The sequence below is a fragment of the Ochotona princeps genome, chromosome 2 (assembly GCF_030435755.1).
Source record: "Ochotona princeps isolate mOchPri1 chromosome 2, mOchPri1.hap1, whole genome shotgun sequence".
Taxonomy (NCBI): Eukaryota; Metazoa; Chordata; class Mammalia; order Lagomorpha; family Ochotonidae; genus Ochotona; species Ochotona princeps.
In genome coordinates this window covers 17,435,005-17,456,960 of record NC_080833.1, presented here as the reverse complement: position 1 = coordinate 17,456,960, position 21,956 = coordinate 17,435,005, and the positions used below count along the sequence as shown (strand labels likewise).

At 43.7% G+C, this 21,956-nt stretch overlaps 1 protein-coding gene across 1 annotated transcript in view; it reads right to left on the bottom strand.

Moving 5' to 3' along the window:
- Positions 1 to 4,796: 4,796 nt before the first annotated feature.
- CLIC4 (chloride intracellular channel 4) overlaps positions 4,797 to 21,956 on the bottom strand; it is a 75,447-nt gene continuing 58,287 nt past the window's right edge. The window contains exons 4-6 of the mRNA XM_058676991.1: positions 13,901 to 14,007; positions 6,038 to 6,219; positions 4,797 to 5,402 (exon numbers count right to left, since the gene is read on the bottom strand). Coding sequence (XP_058532974.1) covers positions 5,238 to 5,402; positions 6,038 to 6,219; positions 13,901 to 14,007 — 454 coding nt within the window. The 3' untranslated portion in view covers positions 4,797 to 5,237. The remainder of the gene's footprint in view (positions 5,403 to 6,037; positions 6,220 to 13,900; positions 14,008 to 21,956) is intronic.

The following is a 21,956-nucleotide window of genomic DNA, read 5'->3' as shown; positions in this document are numbered from 1 at the left end:
TAGAACTGGCGCCCATATGGGATCCCAGCACGTTCAAGGTGAGGACTTTAGCCACTAGGCCACGCTGCCGGGTCCTCTCTGCCCTGTTTTAAAGTGAGCCCCTTGGGCTGGGCACGATAGCCTAGTGGTGGCCTTGCACGCACTGGGATACCATATGGATGACAGTTCATGTCCCATCTGTTCCGCTTCCCATCTAGCTCCCTGCTGGAGGTCTGGGAAAGTGGTGGATGATAGTCCAAAGCCTTGGGACTCTGCACCTGTGTGGGAGACCCAGAGAAGGTTCCTGGATCCTGGTTTCACAATGGCTCAGCTCCACCATTGCGGCCACTTAGAGTGAATCAGTAGATAGATCTTTATCTCTGTATCTCCCTTGCTGTATATCTGACTTTCCAATAAAAATAAACAAATCTTAAAAATGAAGTGAGCTTTTTATTGAGCTGTAAAAATGACATGTGTATACCACGTTTGAATCTATAAGCCACTTTTAGAACAATCCCTTCACCCCTTCAAAACCTTACACCTGCTGCCCTCATCTCCCACTTCCACCCCCAGGATCAGGCAACCCCTTCCGATGCTCACTTCATGTTTCAAGCAGACCCTGCCCTCCATGTACAGCGACTCTGCCTTTGAGCAGCCATAGAACCCAGTGTTCAGATGTCCCAGGTGAAAACAGTGGGTCAGGCCTTGTGGGCATTTTGGATTTCCAAGGTAACCAAGAGCCTTAATTCCTCTGCACAAACCAGACCCAACCTTCAGTTCCAGGCCAACCACCACCAACTGCCACTGAGGAAGCAGCCAGACCACCGTTCATGTTTGTACCTTTCATATCCCAATGCATTCAGGCTCTTTCTCACACAGCACTGTTTAAAATACTACTTAGCACTTGAATCCATTTTTCTTTCCCAAGTGTTGCAGCAGGGGTATTTTGTTCTGTGACCTGCTGTATTCTAGCCACCAATCACTGTTAAGTCTTGGTGTCTTGTCAGATAAGTTCCTCTTAGACAAGTTCACTTAGATAAGTTCACTCCTAGACAATATTAACAATTTAGGGGCCTCTTACATGTACCTTTTTTGAAAGCTATTTTTCTAGTTATCCTGAGAGATTTTGTCATGTTGAATTTATAATTACTCGAGACAGAACTGAAACTCTTAAGCTCTTGTGTTCTCCAACCACGAACATGGTATGCTTATCCACTGAAGACATTTCTACCAGGCCTTACAACAGTATTTTGTACTTTTTTTTTTTTTCATTAAAGAACTATACATTCTTTATGAAATCTGCCTCTAATTTTCACTTGGAGATTTGACGTTATAGAGTTGTCTTCTAAAGCAGTTTAAATCTTCAGAATAAAACCTTTTGGGGCCTGGCATGATAGTCTAGTGGCTTAAACATTTATTTTTCATTTTCATTGGAAAGGCAGATTTACAGAGAAGAAAATACAAAGGAAAAGATCTTCCATCAGCTGTTCATTTCCCAAGTGACTAGCACAGCTGGAGCCGAGCTGATCCAGAAGCCAGGAGCTCCTTCCAGTCTCCCACACGGGTGCAGGGTCCCAAGGCTTTGGGCTATCCTTGATTGCTTTCCCAGGACACAAGCAGGGAGCTGGACGGGAAGTGGAGCAGCTGGGACATGAACTGGCGCCCATATGGGATCCCAGCACACACAAGGCAGGATTTTAGCCATAAGGCTATGACGCTGGGCCCAAATCTGCTTTTCAATAAAAACAAAAACAAAAAATTTTTTTTCAAAAACATAAAAAAAAAAAAGAAAACCTTCTGAAAAGGCATATATTGGCAGTTTCCCACCTGTTTTCCTCCAAAAGGCATCAAATCAACTTGTCTCCTAGCTTTTAATGCACTTAATATTAGTATATAGTAATTGATTCTGGTACCTTGACCTTATAGCTATAAAGCCAGCCCAATTCTCTTAGGTCTAATCATTTTGGATTTTGTGCGCGCACAGACACACGCACCTGGCAACGAGTAGTCTCTGTCACTTCTATTCCACTCCTGACTGTCTCAGCCGGGACGCCTCCAGGGAGGCTGCTGCAGAGAGCAGCCGCTCTGGGAGGCCAAACTTGCCCCGGCCAGCCCCTCCTGACAGGGCTTGCTTTGCGCAGTTGGTTCTGGGCGGAAGTCTTCGCACGGTTTTTTGGTGTGTTAACCTCTGGTCCTGTTTTGCTAAGAATGAGCACCACGAGTTTTCAACCAAATTATTTTCTGCAGTTTGTGCCTTAGTCTGTTACATGTGCTCACTCACTCATGCGTCGGGGGAAAAACAGTCTCAAATCAAACTTTTACCTCAAATTGTTATTTATTTTCATTAAGGGGGAAATAGGACCCTTTAAGATAGTGAAAATATACTTTATTTGTTCAATACAGTAGCTGCCAGCAATATACTGGTGTTGATATTCCAAAGAGAGAGAGAAAAAAGAAACAACATTCCGGAAATTCTAAACAAAATACTCCAATTCTGTTCAATGTTACAGCTTGGGGAGTGGACGCTTCTTCCCATGGTAAAAATGAGTGGCTCCTGTCTGGTTAATTTGTAGAGAATGTAATTTGAATGCCTTCCCCTCTTTGAGTTCAGTACTGATTATAACCAGTGTAAAAAATTGGTGAATTAACAAACTTGATGAAATGCATATCAAAACGTTTATGAAAAAATAACTTGTATTCCTCTCAGTTTCACTTTGTAAGTATTTTCTAAATGAACATTTTTAATGCATAGAAATAAAAGCTGTCTACACACAACTCTGTAGAGGCTCGGAAGTTAACACAAGTAAAAACCACCTAGGTCGGTCCACTCAGCCTCAACAAAATGTCATCAACCGCTTAACTGTATACAGATTGTTCAAGGGTTTCAAGACAAGTGGTGAAAGCTAAAGTTGGCAAGAAATACAATCCTTACGCTGGATCAGCTGGAACAGCACAGGCCCCCCTGGGGAACAGTGAGCCCCTCCCCTTGGACTGTGTGTGTTCACTGCAGTGTAGCCAAGCAGGGAGCACACGAGGGGTCCCCAGCAGTCAGAGAAACCAAACCCAGCTCCATTTCCACACTGTCAACCCCATACCCTATAGGAATTTCCATGGAAACTTCTATATCCCAAAGCTCTGAAGATTTTAAGCCATGACCTTTCTAGAAACATGAGATGCAATATTAGCCTTTTTATGGGCTTTGTCTGTTTAATAATCGCCATCCGACTTCCTTGATTAAGTCACAAAACCTTGTCTCTATAGGAGAAAAATAAGCCTCTTTTCATCACAATCTCAGGATCAGCCTTCCTGAGACACCAGAGGGACAGCCACATGTAATCACTGGGCAATAAAAGCAACAAGGACAAGAACCATCTAGAGAGGAGCTGCCTCCTGGCCTGGTGCTGCTTACCCCTGTCCTGGGCGGACACGGTCTGACTGGCACCGCTGGGCCCACCACTCACTAAAAGGCACGCCAGGTGCCCCCAACCCCTCCTCTGATATTGTCACACTGGAAACCTCAAGACAGGGTTCAGTAGGCCTCCCTGACACCTGCCTGGGCTCGGGAGTGGACAGGACACCGCCACCAGGCTAGTGCACCGGGATGGCTCACAGACAACAGCGCTTCTGCCAAGAGCTGGATTGTGCTTCCTCACAAAACGGGGGCTCAGGTTCGTGGTCCGGAGCACGGAGTCCTGAGACAGGCAAGGGCTCCCTGTCCTAAGTCCATCACAGACGGCAGGACACACAGCAGGCTTGTAGAAGCCAGGCTGGGCCTGCCAGTCAGCGCTGCCACAGCCAGGAGGGATGCTGCCCTGTCACAGCATTCACATTTCCAAGAGAAAACCCGAGCAGGAAAGAACACTTCTAGAACAAGTGATATGCAAATTACCCAAAGTGTATGCAGTCATGACCACAGTCTTAAGAGTAGCCCATTTTGTTTAAAAAAAAAAAATTAATACATAGTACATAGTAACCTTTATTTTCATCAAGTTCAATAGTTCCATTTCCCTTGTTAGAGCACAAATAATTCATGGCTTAGGACTTCAATTAAAAAAATAAGAAAGAAAAAACGCACACTCAATGTTATCCCTCCCTGTGGCTGTAAAAAAATTTAGCTCAAGAAAGTGTACTGATTCAGAGTAGGCAGAAGTTCACTAAAATACACTGTGGCAACTCCAGTTGCGTGCAGCGGGTGTGGACATGCCTCCACGCAGGCCTAACGGGAGTGGAGACCGGCCGGCAACGGCCGTCATGCACACTGACCTCACGCTTCAGGGAGAATAGACTTCACGCCTTCTCGCTAACCAACGTTAAATACACTTTAGGAGCAAAATTCACTTAATATTTTGCCAAGTCCTCCTTAAACTCCTTCATTTCTTTGAGTGTGAAGTTTTTCCTAATCATTAGCTAAACCAACTAAACATTAGCTTGTGTGGTGTAGTCTGAAAGATCTAGAGGGCCCGATGCCACCTCAGCAGTGCGTTTTACACCAAGGAGAGCGCGCCAGGGCGCTGGCCCAGAGCGGGCAGAGGCAGCAGCGCATCTCCACCCTGGCCTGGGGGCTCCGCAGCGCCCCTCTAACCACAGCGCCAGCTTGGACCTGAAAAGCTTCACCCTTCTCTTTCACCTGAGCCTCTTTCTTGGGACAGGATGAAACCTACTGTGAAGGATGGCTGCTCTTTGCCAGCTTGAGAGCGAGTGAGCAGGCGCTACAGAGCAGAGCGGCCCAGCGTTCGGCACCTCTCCAGAAAAACACTCCGTGTGGTGGCCATCTGGTGGATTTCCAGCAATAGGCAGATTAAACCGAAATCAGACCATTTCTGCTACAGTGGCAATCCTTTACTCTTTCTAAATATCCTGAAATTCCCTCCCCAATACGTAAATATTCCTTGTATCATGAATTATGCACCAGTTTGGGGCTGAGTGATGTTGTGGAACAGTTCAGGGAAACTGCAGTTCAGCAGTCCTGCCAGCTGCCCACGGTGATGGTCCAGAGAAGGGGTGATCTCCCCGCCAGAGACAGCCCGCGGAGGAGCGTCTTTGGGACCCGGGGATGGGGCACGGGATGTTCCAATAATACTGCTCAGGAGTGTATGTTTTACGGTAATGACTACACCTGGTCTAGCCTTGATCCTAAGCTTGAGTAACTGCAATGCTCATGCAACATACATTGTCTACTCTAGGGAAGAGGAGCCGTCTGTTAGAGAAGCATGTTCGTCGGGGAAGATCGGCAAGGCATCTCTTTCACAAGCGCTGGCTTACTTGGTCAGTCTTTTGGCTACGTCACTGTATGCTATCTCTACTTCCTTGTCACTGGGGCAGGTGTTGGTGAACTCGTCCCTGCTGTAGGCGTTGGTCAGGTATCTCCAGATGCCCGTCATTCCTTTGGGGATGTCAAAGTTGCGGTATTTTTTGGCCACCACCTGCAATGCCAAAGACAGCCAACGTTAGCAGGTTTCAATTTCCAGGTCTGGCAAACTTGGATGCATCTCTGACTACAAACACAGACGATCGATTCCTGTATTCTCTGGCGACTGCTTCCATTTGAAAAGAGGTCTGTCACCATCATGCTAGCAGGAGTGTTAAGCAACAATCAGGGACTCAGCCTTGGACAACTCAAGTGTCATTACTGGATAAGCAAACACGCTGCTTTAGGCCTCTGGTTCTCCTTCTTGCATCATTATTGCACAATTAGTTCTGTTCTAGTTAGCCAAGTGCCTGGCCCAGGAGCTCACAAGAAAGGCTCAAGATTTTACCTTGAGGAGAATTGATCACAGGACAGATTGTGACGCCTTGTGAGTCATCAGGGTAACCCCAACTTAGTTACCTACTACACTGTTGCAATTTCTATGTGGTCTCTCACACACTCACACACACACACACACACACACACACACACACACATTTCTGTTCCTCATATTGCCTACATTTTCAGACATAACTTTCCATTGAATTAACCCTAGCAGATTCCAAGTGTTGCCCAGACAGCTACACCAATTTGGAGGCTCCTGGCAAGCTCACAGGAAGCGACATGACCCCCCCCCCTCCGCGCACCCACCTTGACAATGTGCAGCTTGGGCAGCAGGTTGCAATCGGCTAACGTCATCTCGTTGCCATCAAGAAACTTTCGTGTAGAGAATTTAATGTCCTCCATACTATTCTCATCAATCTCATCGGGGAGAGGAGAATTCAGATATTCGTCCAGTTTCTGCAATGTCTTCAAGAGACCCCTCTCCAGCGCTGGGGAAAAAAGAGCGGCTATTGTAAGAAGGAAGAACAGCCCACCCGCGAAGCAGAGGCATCAGGTTCTCAGCCAGCGCCTCCCGAGGGTGGACAGGAGGCGCTCACAACCGAAATCCACTGGGCAGGGGCCAGCTCGCCCGGAGTCAGCTTACACAGGGTGGGAGATGAGACAGACATGCAAGTGAACCAGTGGTGAGAAGACCCCTCCCCCACGCTGTCCAGGAACTCTTTCAAATAAATAAACCCTTAAGGGAATAATAATAATAATAATAATAGAAGATACCGTCCCTTACAGTTCTGTACCTTTTACTGTCCTTATTGTTCTGCCTCCGACCCCAGCACTACATGGAAGTGTTCACAGTGAGCACCCTGTTACAGTTCCCTGTCCCAAGGGAAAGGTGCCACTTCTCCATTAAGTATGACACTTGCTGCAGTTTGTCAATATTTTGTCAATATTCTTTATCAGATTAAGGAAGTTCCCAGCAATGCCTCATTTTTCAAGACTTTCTAACAATAATAAACATTTTGACCGTAAGCACTAAATATTCTCAATTTTTTTCTGCTTCTATTGAAATAATAACTTTTCTCCTTTATTAAGGTGAATGGCAAATATCAGTCAGCAATATCCAACTTGGCTGTGTTCACCTTTTTCCGTGATTTTGGGTTAGGCGCACATCTTGCCTTTTGCCTTTGTGTTCAAAAGGTAGACTGCCCTGAAATTGTCCTTCCAGTTGATTTCCTTATGTTTTGATACTAACGATGGCCTCAAAAAGCAGGTGGGGGCCCGGTGCGATAGTCTAGTGACTTAAGTTCTCACCTTGAATGTGCCAGGATCCCATATGGGTGCCAGTTCTAATCCCGGCAGCCCCACTTCCTATCCAGCTCCCTGCCTCTGGGCTGGGAAAGCAGTCGAGGATGGCCCAAAGCCTTGGGACCCTGCACCCACGTGGGAGACCTGCAAGAGGCTCCTGGCTTCAGATTGGCTCAGCTCCAGCCATTGTGGCTACTTCGGGAGTGAATTAGTGAGTAGAAGATCTTCTCTGTCTCTCCTCCCCTCTGTATATATGATTTTCTGATAAAAATAAATCTTTTTTAAAAAAAAAAGGCAGGTGGGAAGTAACTCCCTCTGCTTTTCTCGGGAACTCTGGGGCACCTGTGCCCGAATACTCGGAGGAGCTCACAAAGGACCTAGATTTGCCTTACATGATAAGAAAATCTTCAATGGTACTTACAGCTATACGATCATTTAGTTTCTTTTTTTTTTTAAATATATTTTATTATTGTTGTTGTTATAATAGTTTCATATTCCCTTATCCCCTCCCCAGTTCCCTCCCCCCCAGTTCCTCTATATCATTACTAACATATAGTTCTTCATACTCAGTCATATGTCCAACATTGTGGGCATAGACACTGGTAGAGAGTTCAGAATCCTATTGTCAAGATATAGTAAACAGTTTCATTGTAAGTCCATCTTTGTCTGGAAGTAGAAACGCATAACACACTATATCCTCACATCTGAATGTTAGTCTCAATTTCGCAGCTACTGTATGTACATCTCCTTAAATGAAAAGTCATGATTCAAAATCAACAATAGAAAGAAAAGTAGAAATGTACAATGCCATGAAGTTAAATGACATGTTACTAGATATGACAGTCTCCATTACACAGCTACTATACATCCCCTTAAATGAAGAGGCACAAAACAAAATCAACATCTGGAAGAAAAGTAGAAATTAACAACATGAAGAAGTTGAATAACATGCTATTAAATGACTAATGTGTAGCTGAAGAAATGAAAATCAAGAACCTTCTTGAAGAAAATGCCACTGCATAATCTACGAGTCATTGAATGATTTAATCAGAAGGAAGTGTTTTGAAGAGATGAAAACAACAGAAAACAACAAAACCCATGCAATACAGTTTCCACTGATCTTTGTTGAAGTGTGTCTCCTCCAGACAATAAGCAGGTGGGTTTTGATTTTTAATCCAGTGTACTAATCTATGACTTTTGATTGAGCTTAAGCCATTTACATTCAGAGTTTAATAGGTATGGGTGGTACTTTGGTCCTGTCATTTTAGGAATGGGTTGTTCATTGGTTTAGTCTTCTGTTGTCATTTTACTGGGATGTTCTTCACATTTGCCTTTGGTTTTGGTAGGTGCTATTCCTCTTCTCTGTCAAGAGAACATGTATAAGTATCATTTGTAGGGCAGGTTTGGAAGAGGCAAATTCCTTTAGCTTTTCTTTACTGTGGAAGAATTTTATTTTATTTTCAAAGACGAAAGAAAGCTTTGCTGGATATGTTATCCTGGGCCAACAATTTTTCTCTTTTAGAATCTGGAATATGTCAATGCATTCTCTTCTGGCCTGTAGAGTTTCCTGTGAGAGATCTCCTGTGAGATTAACTGGCTTTCCTTTATATGTCAACTGATTTTTTTCACGTGCGCATTTAAGGATCTTTTCCTTATGTTCGATTGAAGAGAGCTTGATGATCATATGTTGTGGTGAAGATCGCTTTTGATCAAGCCTGTTGGGAGTTCTGTGCCCCTCCTGGAACTTGTTTCCCAATTCTTCCTCTAGATTAGGGAAATTTTCCTTTATTATTTCATTAAATACATTTGCAAACTCACCTTCTCTTTCTGCACCTTCTGGGACTCCCATAACTCTTAGATTTGGCCTCCTAATAGTGTCTTTCAATTCTTGAATACTTTTTTTGGCCTGATCCAGCTCTGCTTCCAGCTTTTTGTTTGCTTCCCCCTGGTGACAGGAAATACCTTCCAATTCTGAGATTCTTTCTTCTGCTTGCTTCATTCTGTTTTGGAGACTCTCCACTGTACTCTTAATTTGCTCTACTGTGTTCTTGATTTCTGATATACCAGCCTTGATTTGCTTTATTGCTTCCTTAAATTCTTTGAACTCTTGCATGAGCTTCTCATTGTTGATCAGAATCTTTAAAATGAGTCTTATGGATTCTGTGTGCCCCATTTTCTCAATGTCTTCCTCAGTTAACTCTGAGGTTGGCAATGGGTTTTGCTCCTTTGCAGGGGAGTTTTCGGTAATATTCATTGTGCCTTTGTCTCTTCTTTTGCTCTTGTTCATTGTACTTCTGGTTAGCAGAGTCTTGAATTCCTTGGGGCAGGTTTCTAAGCTGTGTCACCCACAGGGCTACAATGCAATTTTACTTATTGCGGTTGGTACACACCTTTTTCCTTGCAGCCACTTGTGCCACAACCTCCAGCGAGTTCCAGGTCTGGGTTCTTACGTCAGATTTCCACCGTGGTCTCCACAGCCCCACCTCTTGTCTCACCACTCTCCACCTCCTGTGATACCGTGCTGAGGCTGCACTGTTGTCACTGCAACCTTTCTCCCACTTCCGGTTGGAGCAGGTCCCAGCATTAGAGAGACACCAGGTGTCCTATATAATTAGGTTGTTGGTTGTGCTGATCTTGTCGGAACCTGTTGGATGTTAGGTTTGGGTGCTACATGGACCTATTTTGACCGGTACGCTGCCAGAGTCAGTATTAATTTCCTGACGATCATTTAGTTTCAATTTCTTCTTGTGCCAACATTTCAGCTTACACTGTACTTTCTATAAAGTCTTCCAGAGTTTTCAAAGTCTTTAAGCATAAACTTTTTCATAACATTCACCAAGATCCACTATAAGATCTGAAACATTCTGTCTATTCCTAATATTGTCTTTGCCTTCTCTTGTCTATTTTCATGACAACAATGTACCAATTTTTACTTGCTAGATTTTTCAAAGATCCCACCTGTAGCTTCAACTGACATGATCACATTTGCTTTTACTTTATATTCTATTTTTAGGATTTGCTTTTTTTTTTCCTAGCCAAAGCCTTCAAGCAGATCCTTCCAGACTATCAATTTTCAGAGCTAATAAATACATTTAGAGTTGCAATTTCCCTCTAAGCACATCAGTGTCGCTCACATCCCCACAAGTTCAGATACACTACATTTTTGTCATGTTCTTCTTCCATCTGTTATTTAGAAATGTATCTCTTAACTTGAAGATACACAGAGACTTTGGTATACTTTGCTATATATATCTTTTTTTTTTTTTTTTTTTGGTCAGAGAAAATATTCTGACCTGAATTGACAGTTGTCATGCTTCTTAACTCCACATATCCTACAGATCCTGCAAGGGCTTATTGTTTTTTTAAACAGTACCTACTCATTCATCTTTCATAGCTTACATATATGACCTTGTTTGTCTCCTGAAGGTTTGGGAAATCACCTAAAATCATTTTCCTTTTGTCTGAAAAACCACATTTGTATTTCCTCTAGCATGGATGTTCTGAGAGAAATGCTTGGCTCTTGTATGTTGCCTTTGTTTCTTAAAAATCCCACAAATTTGGGCCTGGCACGGTGGCCTAGCGGCTAAAGTCCTCGCCTTGAAGGCACCAGTATTAATCCTGGCAGCCCCGCTTCCCATCCAGTTCCCTGCTTGTGGCCTGGGAAAGCAGCTGAGGATGGCCCAAAGCAAATAAAAGCTCTCTCTCTGTGTCTCTACTTCTCTCTGTAACTCTTTCAAAAAAAAAAGGAAAATAAATCTTCAGAAGAAAAAAGGCACTGTTCAATAAACAAAGAAATGTGTAACGACAAGGACACTGTCAAGATTGACCACTAGTCGGCAATAGTAGGCCACAGTAGTAGCCTACTCCTTAGGAATTACCAGTATGGTAGTAACACTGGGATCTCTAAGAAGCTTTTTCAAAAGCTCTCTAATAAGTACAACAGAGGCCACCCAGTCAGATTAAAAGTTACAAGAACAAAGCTTGTCACAGTGAGAACACAGAAAAATTTTTAAATTCACACACACCAGAAGGATGGGAAAATGAAGATTTCAATGTCAGTAGGAATACAAACCAGTATATTTCAGAGAACAATTTGGTGAAAGAGGAGATTTTAAAATTCAGCAACCTTCTGACCTATCTGGAATCCAACTCAAGGGCATTCATTTGGCATCGCTGTTTGTTACCATTTGGAAAAAAAAACCATAAACTCCCACAACTGATGTCTATCCCATTAGGGAAACAGTTAAATCCTCATCATGGAATTTAAATTAAGTAGCATTTCAAAAATCAAAGTACAGTTCTATTCCTTTAGCATGTGAATATACACAAACACACAAACATGTAAAACACCTGCAAAGGGGCATCGATAAGGTGAGAACTGGACTGTTGGGAAAGGCCATGTCACGTGAGGAAGAAGCACTGAGACTCTCATCACATCTAGTTTCACACTCAGATTTTCAGAAACAATGCCTTGCTCTATTACCTGTATGTTCGCAATGAGTAAAATTCAAAACAGGAAATAACCATCTATGTTTGTGTTGTTTGAAAAACAATACAAGTCATGATGAAGTTTGAGCCTTTACGTTGGTTTAATAAAGGGTAAGTAACAAGACCCAGATCATGTTTTTTAAAGGTCAGGCCACACGCATGGAAAGGATGGTTGGATACATGATGCAGCTCCTCACCTTCCTCCAAGTCCCAACACTTCCTGGGAGAAAGGCAGAGAGCAACCAGACGGCAAGACAGAGGGGGCCTAGCAGAAGAAAGGGTATCTTGCACAAAAAGGAACCAATCAGAACTTCTAGATTCCTTGCCTCCATTCAGACAGGCATGTGGACATTGGGAAATACGCCTGCGGACATACTGTGGCAGGTTCCATCACCGGCAGTCGCTTCCCTCTGAAGTTTACCATAAATACCAATACGGTGCCTGAGCTTTCATAAACGTTAATGAACTAAACCTCCAGAGCACACCCGGATGTGAGCCAGGGCAGACCTGAGCCGGCCCATCCAAGCATCACCTGCCGTTCTCCTTTCTGATGCTTCCACGCGTCTACAAACTGTCACTCACATGCCCACCAAGAAAAACCACTGTCTGTCTCTCCCTTCTCCTCTTCCATTGTTTCCTTTTATTTTCTTTAAATCTGATTTGTTCACTCTGTACCCCAATCTAAGCACTGGCCCAAAACCAGCCTCTAGGCATCTAACTCCTTACATGGAGTTCAATCCTGAGGGATCTTAAAACTGCAAATAGATTGGCTTTTGTGATACACTTAACAGGCTGGTGAAACTAATCAAAGATTCATTGGCTCAGATTCACCACATGAAATGACAAACGCACTGAGGTGTGCACTGTCAGCATTTGGGTAGGGCTGGGAGGAGGGGGGCACTCACTTCTTAAACATACTGAAGGTATTCATCACACTAAACCCATGACCGATCTGCCACAGGCCAGGGTAGGAGAGCCCTAGGACTCCAGCGCCAACTGGAATCATGTTTCCTAAAGGCTAGCACCAGCGACAGGTCCCTGTGGAGGGAAGTTGCTTGGCAACTGCAAGTCTTATTTACCAATAGGTAACTGAATAGAAAGCCTCCCAAGTTAGGCGCCCTGTGCTCCAGGCTGCTGTTTGTTCTCACTGTTGAGGACAGTAAGCGTTGGCGGCCACTTAAGAAAATAACAAGCCCATCAGAAAAAATAGAACACACAGTTACACTTAGGTGAGTCACTTTCTCCTTTTCTCTCTACACACCACCCTTGTCCCCCAAAAGCTGAAGCAAGCGCATTCTGTTCCTTTCTCCTTCCCACTACACTCCACCCCCCAAAAAGCCACTTGGAGAAAAAAAAAACCAAACTTTCAACTTGCAGACAGGCCAAAGACCCACGCAGCAAGAGTGTCTGTATAAAAGGACGGACTAGAAAGACACCGTCTGTGGAGCAGAGGGCTTGCAATGCAACCATCTACTTAGCATAGAAATCACTGAGACAGAACATCTGTCAGGAAAAAGGTCAATTACTAAAGAAAATCGCTTCCGAACCCTGGCAGCTACCGAAGCACATTAGGAGCGGACGTAAGCCAGGCCCCAGCACTAAAATTTCCCCTTTCCCTTCCACGGTAGAAAAACATTTCATGCAGTGAATATTATTCCAGAAACCAAGAGCAAAGAAAATATTGAGTTTCAAAGCTAAATTAAAAACTGCTGCAATTTAATAGTAATAAAAAAGCTTGAATCACTTGGAAATGTGCCTCCCAAATCACATAAGGAAATAAGCAAGTGCTTGGTGTTATTTAAAAACTGTTATTTACTGTGGTTTAATCAGTGTTTCTTCCCTTTGATTTTCAGCATCATCCGCTGGCATGTAAACCTGTACCCAAAAGAACCCTGCTCAGTCAACCACACTGTCTAAACTCCTGACAAACTCAAGGATTCCGGGAGCCCGGTTAGGGGGTCTAGTCTACCACTGTTATTCTTAAACAAAGGATTATATGCAGTGTTACCCAGACCAAAATCATGCTTACTATCCCCAAGAGAAGAAAAAAGAAATGACTAAATGGTACGGGTTACACAAGGTTCACTAAATGGGGTTTTCACGGAAGAGACTTTCTTCCCAAGTGAAATAACAAAAGTGTCCCTTAGTCAAAACAAACAAAAATAACCTGCAAATGCACTACTTAAGCCATCTTCTCTATGTAAATCTGCCTTCAAACTAAAATTCTAGTTTTATGACACAAATGTGGAAGGCTAACCAACCCGTTCATTGTCACTCTTGTAGCTTTTTACGGCTGTTTGGTCCCATCCTCCCAGGCCCTCCTCCCACCGTGGTAATTTGATTTTTAATTTTTTACCTTCAAAAAAAATTTTTTTTTACCTTCATTAGCCTCTGGCCTTGAATTCTTGATATATGCAGAGAACTTGGCAAAGATGTCCATTCCAGCAGTGTTCGACTCCGGGTGCTTTGAAGAAAGCTTTAAGTACCTGGACAGGAAAGGTGGTAACGGTTAGGGATTCCTCAAGGATGTGTGAGTGCTCTTCACCCACGGACCAGTGTGCTGGCACTGCCTCGCTGTCTTGGACCTTTTCACACTAGGAAATGCCATCACTGCTTCTCGGTGCTAGTTATCCAATGTCTTTTCCTTCAGAAACAAAGCTCACAGTGTCTTTGTTCACACATTTGCGGCTTTGGGAGCCAGGCAGCCGCACTCCAAGTCCAGCTGACATTGGCATGCCGGAGGAAGAGCCACTTTGCTCAGGTATGTGCCAGGCCAATGGGCATCTCACACAGCCATCTCTCAAGTGGTGCTGTTCGAGAGCACTTTCTGCCGGGAAGGAAATGTTCTGTATCTCCATAGTAACCATTAATGCCATGAGGCTGAGGAACACTTAATTAATCACAAATAAATCAAATTAAATACTCCTTGAGCACGCCAGCGCACAAGAACCACTGGACAGTCTTCTCAAAAAGTGAGGCCAGGGGGCAGGGCTGTGGCACAGCAGGGAAAGCCACTACCTGCAGCACCAGCATCCCACTACAGGTGCCAGTTCAAGTCCAGGCTGATCCACTTCCAATACAGCTGCCTGCCAATGCCCTGGGAAAGCAGAAGATGGCTAAATGCTTGGGCCCCGCCATCCATGTGGGAGACCTAGAAAAGGTTTTGGTCATTGGGACCATTTGGAGAGTGAACCAGCAGATGGAAGATTTTTGTCTCTGTAATTCTGCCTTTCAAATAAATAAATCCTTAAATAACAAAAACGATAGAAAGGTCCATCAAGTCTTTATTATGCTGTGAACTGTGGACTGAGCAGGTCCCGGGCAGCAGTGCTGGAAATGCTGGGAGCAAGAAGAGAGCCTGCCAGGGTCTCTTGATCCTCCTCTGTCACTGAAGGACAAAAACATCAATCATTGCAAATGAACACCTAGAATTTTCTAAAAACCCCTTAAATATTATCTTCCACAGTATATTTATAAGGGTAACTTGAACAACAACAATAACAAAATTACATATCAGATACTATATGAGGAGCCGGCACTGCAGCAAAACATACTAAACCACTGCTCATGACTCCAGCATCCCCTATCAGATCACTGGCTCAAGTCCTGGCCACTCCGCTTCTGATCCAGTCTCCTACTAACGAATCTGAGAAGGCAGCAGAGGCAGCCCAAGTACCTGGGCCCCTGCCACCCACAGCGGAGACCCAGATGAACCGTGTGCTCCTGGCTCCAGCCTGGCTCAGCTCCGGTTGTTGTGACAACTTGGGCAGTGAGTGAGTGGATGAAGATTTTTCCATCATCTTGCCTTTTTCAAATCAGCAAAACTTAAATTTATGTTACACTGAAGAGCTTATTGTGCTGTTACAAAGCTTTCCCAACTGTGAGGACGTGGCACAGCTTTTTTTGTTGGCTGTTTGTTCAATATTTACTTCGTTTGAAGGTAGGGCTACAAAGGAAGAGGGAGAGAGATGTCCCATCCTCTGGCTCACTCCCCAAACAGCCACAACGGCTGGAGCACGGGGAGACCAAAGCTACGAGTTTCTTCCTGGTCTCCCACATGGGTGCAGAGACTCAAGTGCTTGAGCCATGCTCTGCTGCTTTTCCAGGTGAATCAGCAGGAAACTGAATCAGAAGTGGAGTAGGGACCTGGCATGGTAATCTTGCTGTTAAAGCTCTCGTCTTGAACGTGCGAGGATCCTATATGGGTGCCGGTTCTAATCCTGCCATCCCAGCTTCCCATCCAGCTCCCTGCTTGTGGCCTGGGAAAGCAGTTGAGGACAACCCAAAGCCTTGGGACCCTGCACCTGTGTGGGAGACACGAAAGAGGCTCCTGGATCCCGGCTTCAGATCAACACAGCTTCAGCTGTTGCGGCCACTTGGGGAATGAATCAAAAGACAGAAGATCTTCCTCTCTGTATATCTCACTTTCCAATAAAAAAATCTTAAAAAAAAAGTGGAGCAGCTGGGACTTAAAATCGTGATTACATGCATTGCTGGTGCCGAAGGCAGTGGCTTTACCCTCCATGCCAAAGCACTGGTTCTGTGGTAGTGGCTTTATCTTCCATGCCAAAGCACTGGTTCTGTGGTAGTGGCTTTACCCTCCATGCCAAAGCACTGGTTCTGTGGTAGTGGCTTTATCTTCCATGGCAAAACACTGGTTCTGTGGTAGTGGCTTTACCTTCCATGCCAAAGCACTGGTTCTGTGGTAGTGGCTTTACCTTCCATGCCAAAACACTGGTTCTGTGGCATGAGTTTTTTGATCTCACACACACATACCCATCTTTTACTCTATTAGGTTTCACACACACACACAGTGTATCTCCTTAATTGTGAAAATACATGTGAAAAGGCCTCTAGGCTTCACCTTCCCTCCAGTGGGGCCTGCCTCTGCTCCAGGCAGTTTGAGCTAGGGACCTGCAGCTTCTCAGTGTCCTTGCAGGGTACAGGAGTCAGAGTGTAGCTCCTGCAGAATGTCTGTGAAGGCATGTGATGTGGAAGGAGCTAAACTTCAGGGAAAAAAATGTAATCAGCTAGCCACTTCATGTGTTTGAAGGTAATGTCTTCTCAGTTTTAAAAGTCAGTTTTTAAAAGAAATGTAGCTCAGCTGCAAGCCGTGTCTGTTTAGCTTTCATATTCACCTGCTTTCTGTTTGTTATTTTGAACTTAGGAAGGAAATAATATCTAAAGGTTGAGCATAGTACTATACCAGTAAGGATACAGAATACCTACTCAACACCTATATACTCAAACTATGCTTCTCTTGGTTTTTCATTTATTATGCGAGAGGCAGAGACAGCAGAAAAGAAATCCATCCACTCACTCCCCAGATGCCCACAACGGCCCCAGCTGAAGCCCCAGCCTAGAGCCAGACATTTCCCAAGGGCGGCAGGAACCCAATCACCAGAGCCAACATCTTCAGCAGAAAGAGCCCAAAGGGACAGGTCTAAATCCACGTACTGAAGAACAGGAGCTGGTCACTGTAACCACTAGGTAAACGGTCCCTCCAACCCATCTAACTTTTTAATAGGTCTACCTAGTGTCTAAATATCGCTCAATTTCTAATCTTAACATTTTTTAAAGCACAATTATTAGCTTAATCTTTTTCAATGAGCATCTACAGAACACCTCACCTAAATTTACAGACATAACACTTTTTCCCCCTAACTACAAGAGACTTTTCTGTTTTCTTCCTCCTGCCTGAGCTAAGTTAGCTAGTCCCAGGCCTACCAGCTCTAGATTCTCTGATCCAGGCGCCGTACTACCTGCCCAAACAGAAGATGGTGCAGGGATCACCAGGGACTTGCTCACACACGGGTCTTCCTCTAGCCAGCTCTCTCCATTTCTTCTTCCTTTCCCCACCAGTATTTAGCTATTCTAAAGCTTTCCAAGGGAATAAATTCAGAATTCTCAAAATAAAAAGGGGCAGGCTTGAATTACAGATCATTTATGTATTCATTAATCATGCATACATTCACTTGTAATTATCAAGAACTAAGTGTTAGGCAATGTAGTGGGATGTCATGATGAGCATACACCAGCATAGGTAATTTTAAAATACGTAAGAATTCCAACTAGAGGCCCAGTGCTGTAGCCTATGGCTAAAGTCCTCGCCTTGAATACACCGGGATCCCATATGGATGCCAGTTCTAATCCCGTCCCATCCAGCTCCCTGCTTGTGGCCTGGGAAAGCAGTCAAGGACGACCCAATGCCTTAGGACCCTGTACCTGGGTGGGAGACCTGGAAGAAGTTCCTGGCTCCTGATTTTAGACTGGCTCAGTTCCGGCCATTGCGGTCACTTTGGGAGTGAATCATTGGACAGAAGATCTTTCTCTGTGTCTCTTCTCTGTGTATCTGACTTTGCAAAAAATAAACATAATTCCAACTAGAGAGCTACTGTGATGAACTAAGAAAAAACAGAGAACTTACAATCAGCATACACTAGTCACACAAAAGTAGAAGCTATTAACATTCTCTGAAGCAGGTTAAATATTCCTTGTTATCTCCCAAGATAATTATTCAATATCTACTATTCATTTAGTGTAGATGCAACAGCAGCAAAAGACCATTCATGTCTTGTATCTCATTGTGCCTAAAAGGAAACTATGCTCTACCAGCTTTCTATTTGGCCCTAAAATCACCCAGCTGGTTCATAAAGCACCAACTAAAAAAACTCAGACATCTTATCCTCAGGTTCAAGAATTTTTGGTTTAGTTTTGTTATTTCAATTTCAGATCAGAGTCTCTCTGATAGTTTGATAGTTAAACCCAGAACCATATGTCCAAACTCAGGAGTCATTTTCTCTACATGGCCAAACATTAAGATTTTAATCCATCCATTATTTTAGCAAATACTTTAATCAAACAATGATATTCAAAAAACTCATTTTAACACTTAGCAAAAACAAAGTGACTTTTCATTTTTTGCTTTTTAACATTTATTTATTTGAAGGCAGGAGTTAAGTTAGAGAGACAAAAAAGAGATTTCCATCACTGGTTCACTTCCCAAATGACCACAATGGCCAGTGCTGAGCCAGAATGAAGGCAGGAGCTTCGGTGCAGGGGCCCAAGGAATTGAGCCATCTTCTGCTTCCTTCCCAGGGACCTATATCAGGAGTGGAACAGCCAGGACTTGAATCAATCAGCACTCATATGAGATGCCAGTGTTGCAGGAAGCAGCTTTACCTGCTATGCCACCACACTGGCCCCAGCAAGTAACTCTTAAAAGTCTATGTGTGAATGACAGAACTGATGGGAGCAGATGGAGCACTGGCATTCAAGTCAGTCCTTTATTCCGTATTGCATCACTGACTATTCATAGTAGACCAGCTATGAACATGTCTTCTTAGGGAAGCTAGCAGACTTGTTCTTTCTATAGTTATACATAATATTAGATGATTCTCATGGGGTGGGCATTTGGCACAGCTTGGGACACCCACATCACAAAACAAAGTACTTGGATTTGAGTCAGCTCTGCTCCCAACTTCAGATCCATGCGAATGTGAACCCTGGGAGGGAGCAGCCACGTGGATCCCTGACACCTCTGTGGGACATGGTTTTGGCCCGGACCAACGCTAGCTGTCATGAGCATCTAGAGGAGGGAAAAAGATGGATCTCTCTCTCTCTCTGATTTTAAATATAACCTAAAAGCAAACAATTCTCAAATTCTTTCACTGAATTTCTTAAAAAAAAAAAATTTGAGCATTTTATAAAGTTCTTCTCCAAAGTTATCTAGCTTCCTTCTACTCTATTATCAGTAAGTTAGTCAAGTATTTATGCTGTTTCAGGTAAAAACCAAAACAATCCCTTCATTCAAGCAAGAGGAATTAAAACATACTTTCCCCAGAGAATGTTCCCTTTAAAGCCTTGGCTACACACACCAGGAAAGTGTTTGGATTGAAGCTTTCCATTAGTCTCTAAAGTTTAAACAGCTGGGGGAGACAACTGCCTGCATTGATATCCGTCACGATTACATCAGGAAGCGTTCGCAGAAAAAACACTCTGTTCTCTCACTGAGGCCAGAAGCACATGCTTAGCAATGTCAGCTCCTTGTCCGCCAGCTCTCCCCCTCTGGCCTTTCCTCCTCATCCTATCTGAAACAAGCAGGCTTACACGCAGAGCAGGAGCAGCAAGATCAGAGGAGACCTTCCTGTCAAAGGGGGAAGGCAGCGAGTGGCATAAGGTCCTAGGACTATGTCAAACACAGGAAGGGGAAGCGGTGCAGGTGCCAACCCTGGGACATCCCCTCCTCCCACTCAGGCTGGAGAAGCAACTGGAGGACAAGGATGTCTCCCAGGAAAGCATGGAGAGCTGTTAAGGAAAGGCACTCCCATCCAGAGTTCCAACACACAGAGATAAAAGTTCAACAGAAACCAGATCTCACCTAGTTTGGGTTTTGTTGGTTGGTTGTTTTTAAAAGATTCAGAGTTTGATCACCCACCTTCATTCTCACTTGCTCATCAGTCAAGTAAATGATCTTTGATTTCTCTCCTACCCATCCTCTGAATTTGCACTCACTAAACTTTTCACTCATTAAAGAGCAAGCCCAACTTTTAGAAAAGCCACCCAACAAATGAGATGGAGAGAATAGAAGAAACATAAGCTAATGTGGTCACACCTATCCGGTTTCCAGGGCATCCCAGTTCTGCCAGTCTTCACTGTGAAACTTTGGACAATCATTAGGATTTTCCATCTTCAGCTGCGTCATGAAGTCTTGAGGATTAACTGACGAATCCACATAGCGCAAGACACAGAATTAGCATCTGAGTGCTATGAATTAGTGGCATTTACAGCATCAAAATAATCCCTTGTATACAGAATAAAATTTCAAAAATCTAGAGATTTTTCAAAATATAAACTACGGTGGCTGGTACTGTGGTGCCATGGGTTAAGCCACTGTTTGGGAAGATGGCATCCTATATCAAAGCATTGGTTCCAATCCTGGCTACTCTGTCTCTGGCAGTGGGTAATGGCCCAATTGCTCCAGCCCCTGCCACCCACATGGACGACCCAGATGAAGCTCCTGGTTCCAGCCTGGCCCATTCCTGGTCATCATGGCCATTTGGGAAAAGAATCAGATATCAGAGGATCTCTGTCTCTCCCCTTTCTTTGTTGCTTTGCCTTCTGAGTAAATAAGAAAAAACAAAACAAAACAAAACAAAACCCACAATGCATATATACAAGCTACAACACAAAACAAGGAACGTAACCCTAGGAAGAATTTAGCACCCTCTGCACACTGGGACAGAATTTTCCAAGTGTTGAGATTAGAACAATATTTCTAATTATCTCTGTGAATATGCCCAAATAAAATGGGATTGATGTTTCCAAATTAAAATCAAATTGAAAACATTTATTTTCAAGGCAAATTCAAAGTTGTGATGTTTTACAGAACTGGATACAAAAACCACAATATTTTCTTGTTAGCTCACTATTTCTCAAGATGTCTACCCCTTCTCAGCAAATAATAAAAAAGTCTTGATTTTATTACTATTGTTGAAGAAGGCTAGAAAAGAATATGAGAAAAATGTCCATTAGTGCTATGTAACTAAATGTTATCAGGACACAATTTTAAAGATTTAAATGTATTTTAAATGATTCATACAGTACACACTTCAGACCATGCTTTAAAACAAAGCAGTTTTCTTCAAAGGAAATGAGTAAGTCATTCCAGCACTTCCCTATAATCTAACACTGATGCAACAAGCGACACTTATACGAGGGCAAGACTGCTTTTATTTAGTACCTGAGGACAAGCTGGCAAACAGGGTAATTTCCTTAGAGCGACAGATTTTACAAAATAAAAGGGATCTAGTGGGCTCTTTCAAAAGTTATTTCCAGGGCCCGGCGGCTGGCGGCTAAAATCCTCGCCTTGAACGCACCGGGATCTCATATGGGCGCCGGTTCTAATCCTGGTAGCTCCACTTCCCATCCATCTCCCTGCTTGTGGCCTGGGAAAGCAGTCGAGGACGGCCCAATGCATTGGGACTCTGCACCCATGTGGGAGACCTGGAGGAGGTTCCTGGCTCTTGGTTTAGGATTGGCATAGCATCGGCCGTTGTGGTCACTTAAGGAGTGAATCATTGGAAGGAAGATCTTCCTCTCTGTCTCTCCTCCTCTCTGTATATCTGACTTTCCAATAAAAAATAAATCTTTAAAAAAAAACTTTTTTCCAATTAACTGAATACACAATGTAGAGCATCAATTTCTATTTTACAAAAAAATCCAGTTACTGGTATTCTAATTCTAGACATGGCCTGGAGGAAAAATTCAGACACCATTTTGCTGAGGTTGTTCTGGAGAGACTTTCCGGATATGGAAGGCTGGCAAGGGCTCCTGGAAAACAGGCTGAAGAAGCTGGAAGGACAAGAAGGAAGGAAAGTAGAGGACAGGCCTTGAGAATCAGCATAAAATTTGACTTAACCACATTTCCAGTTTG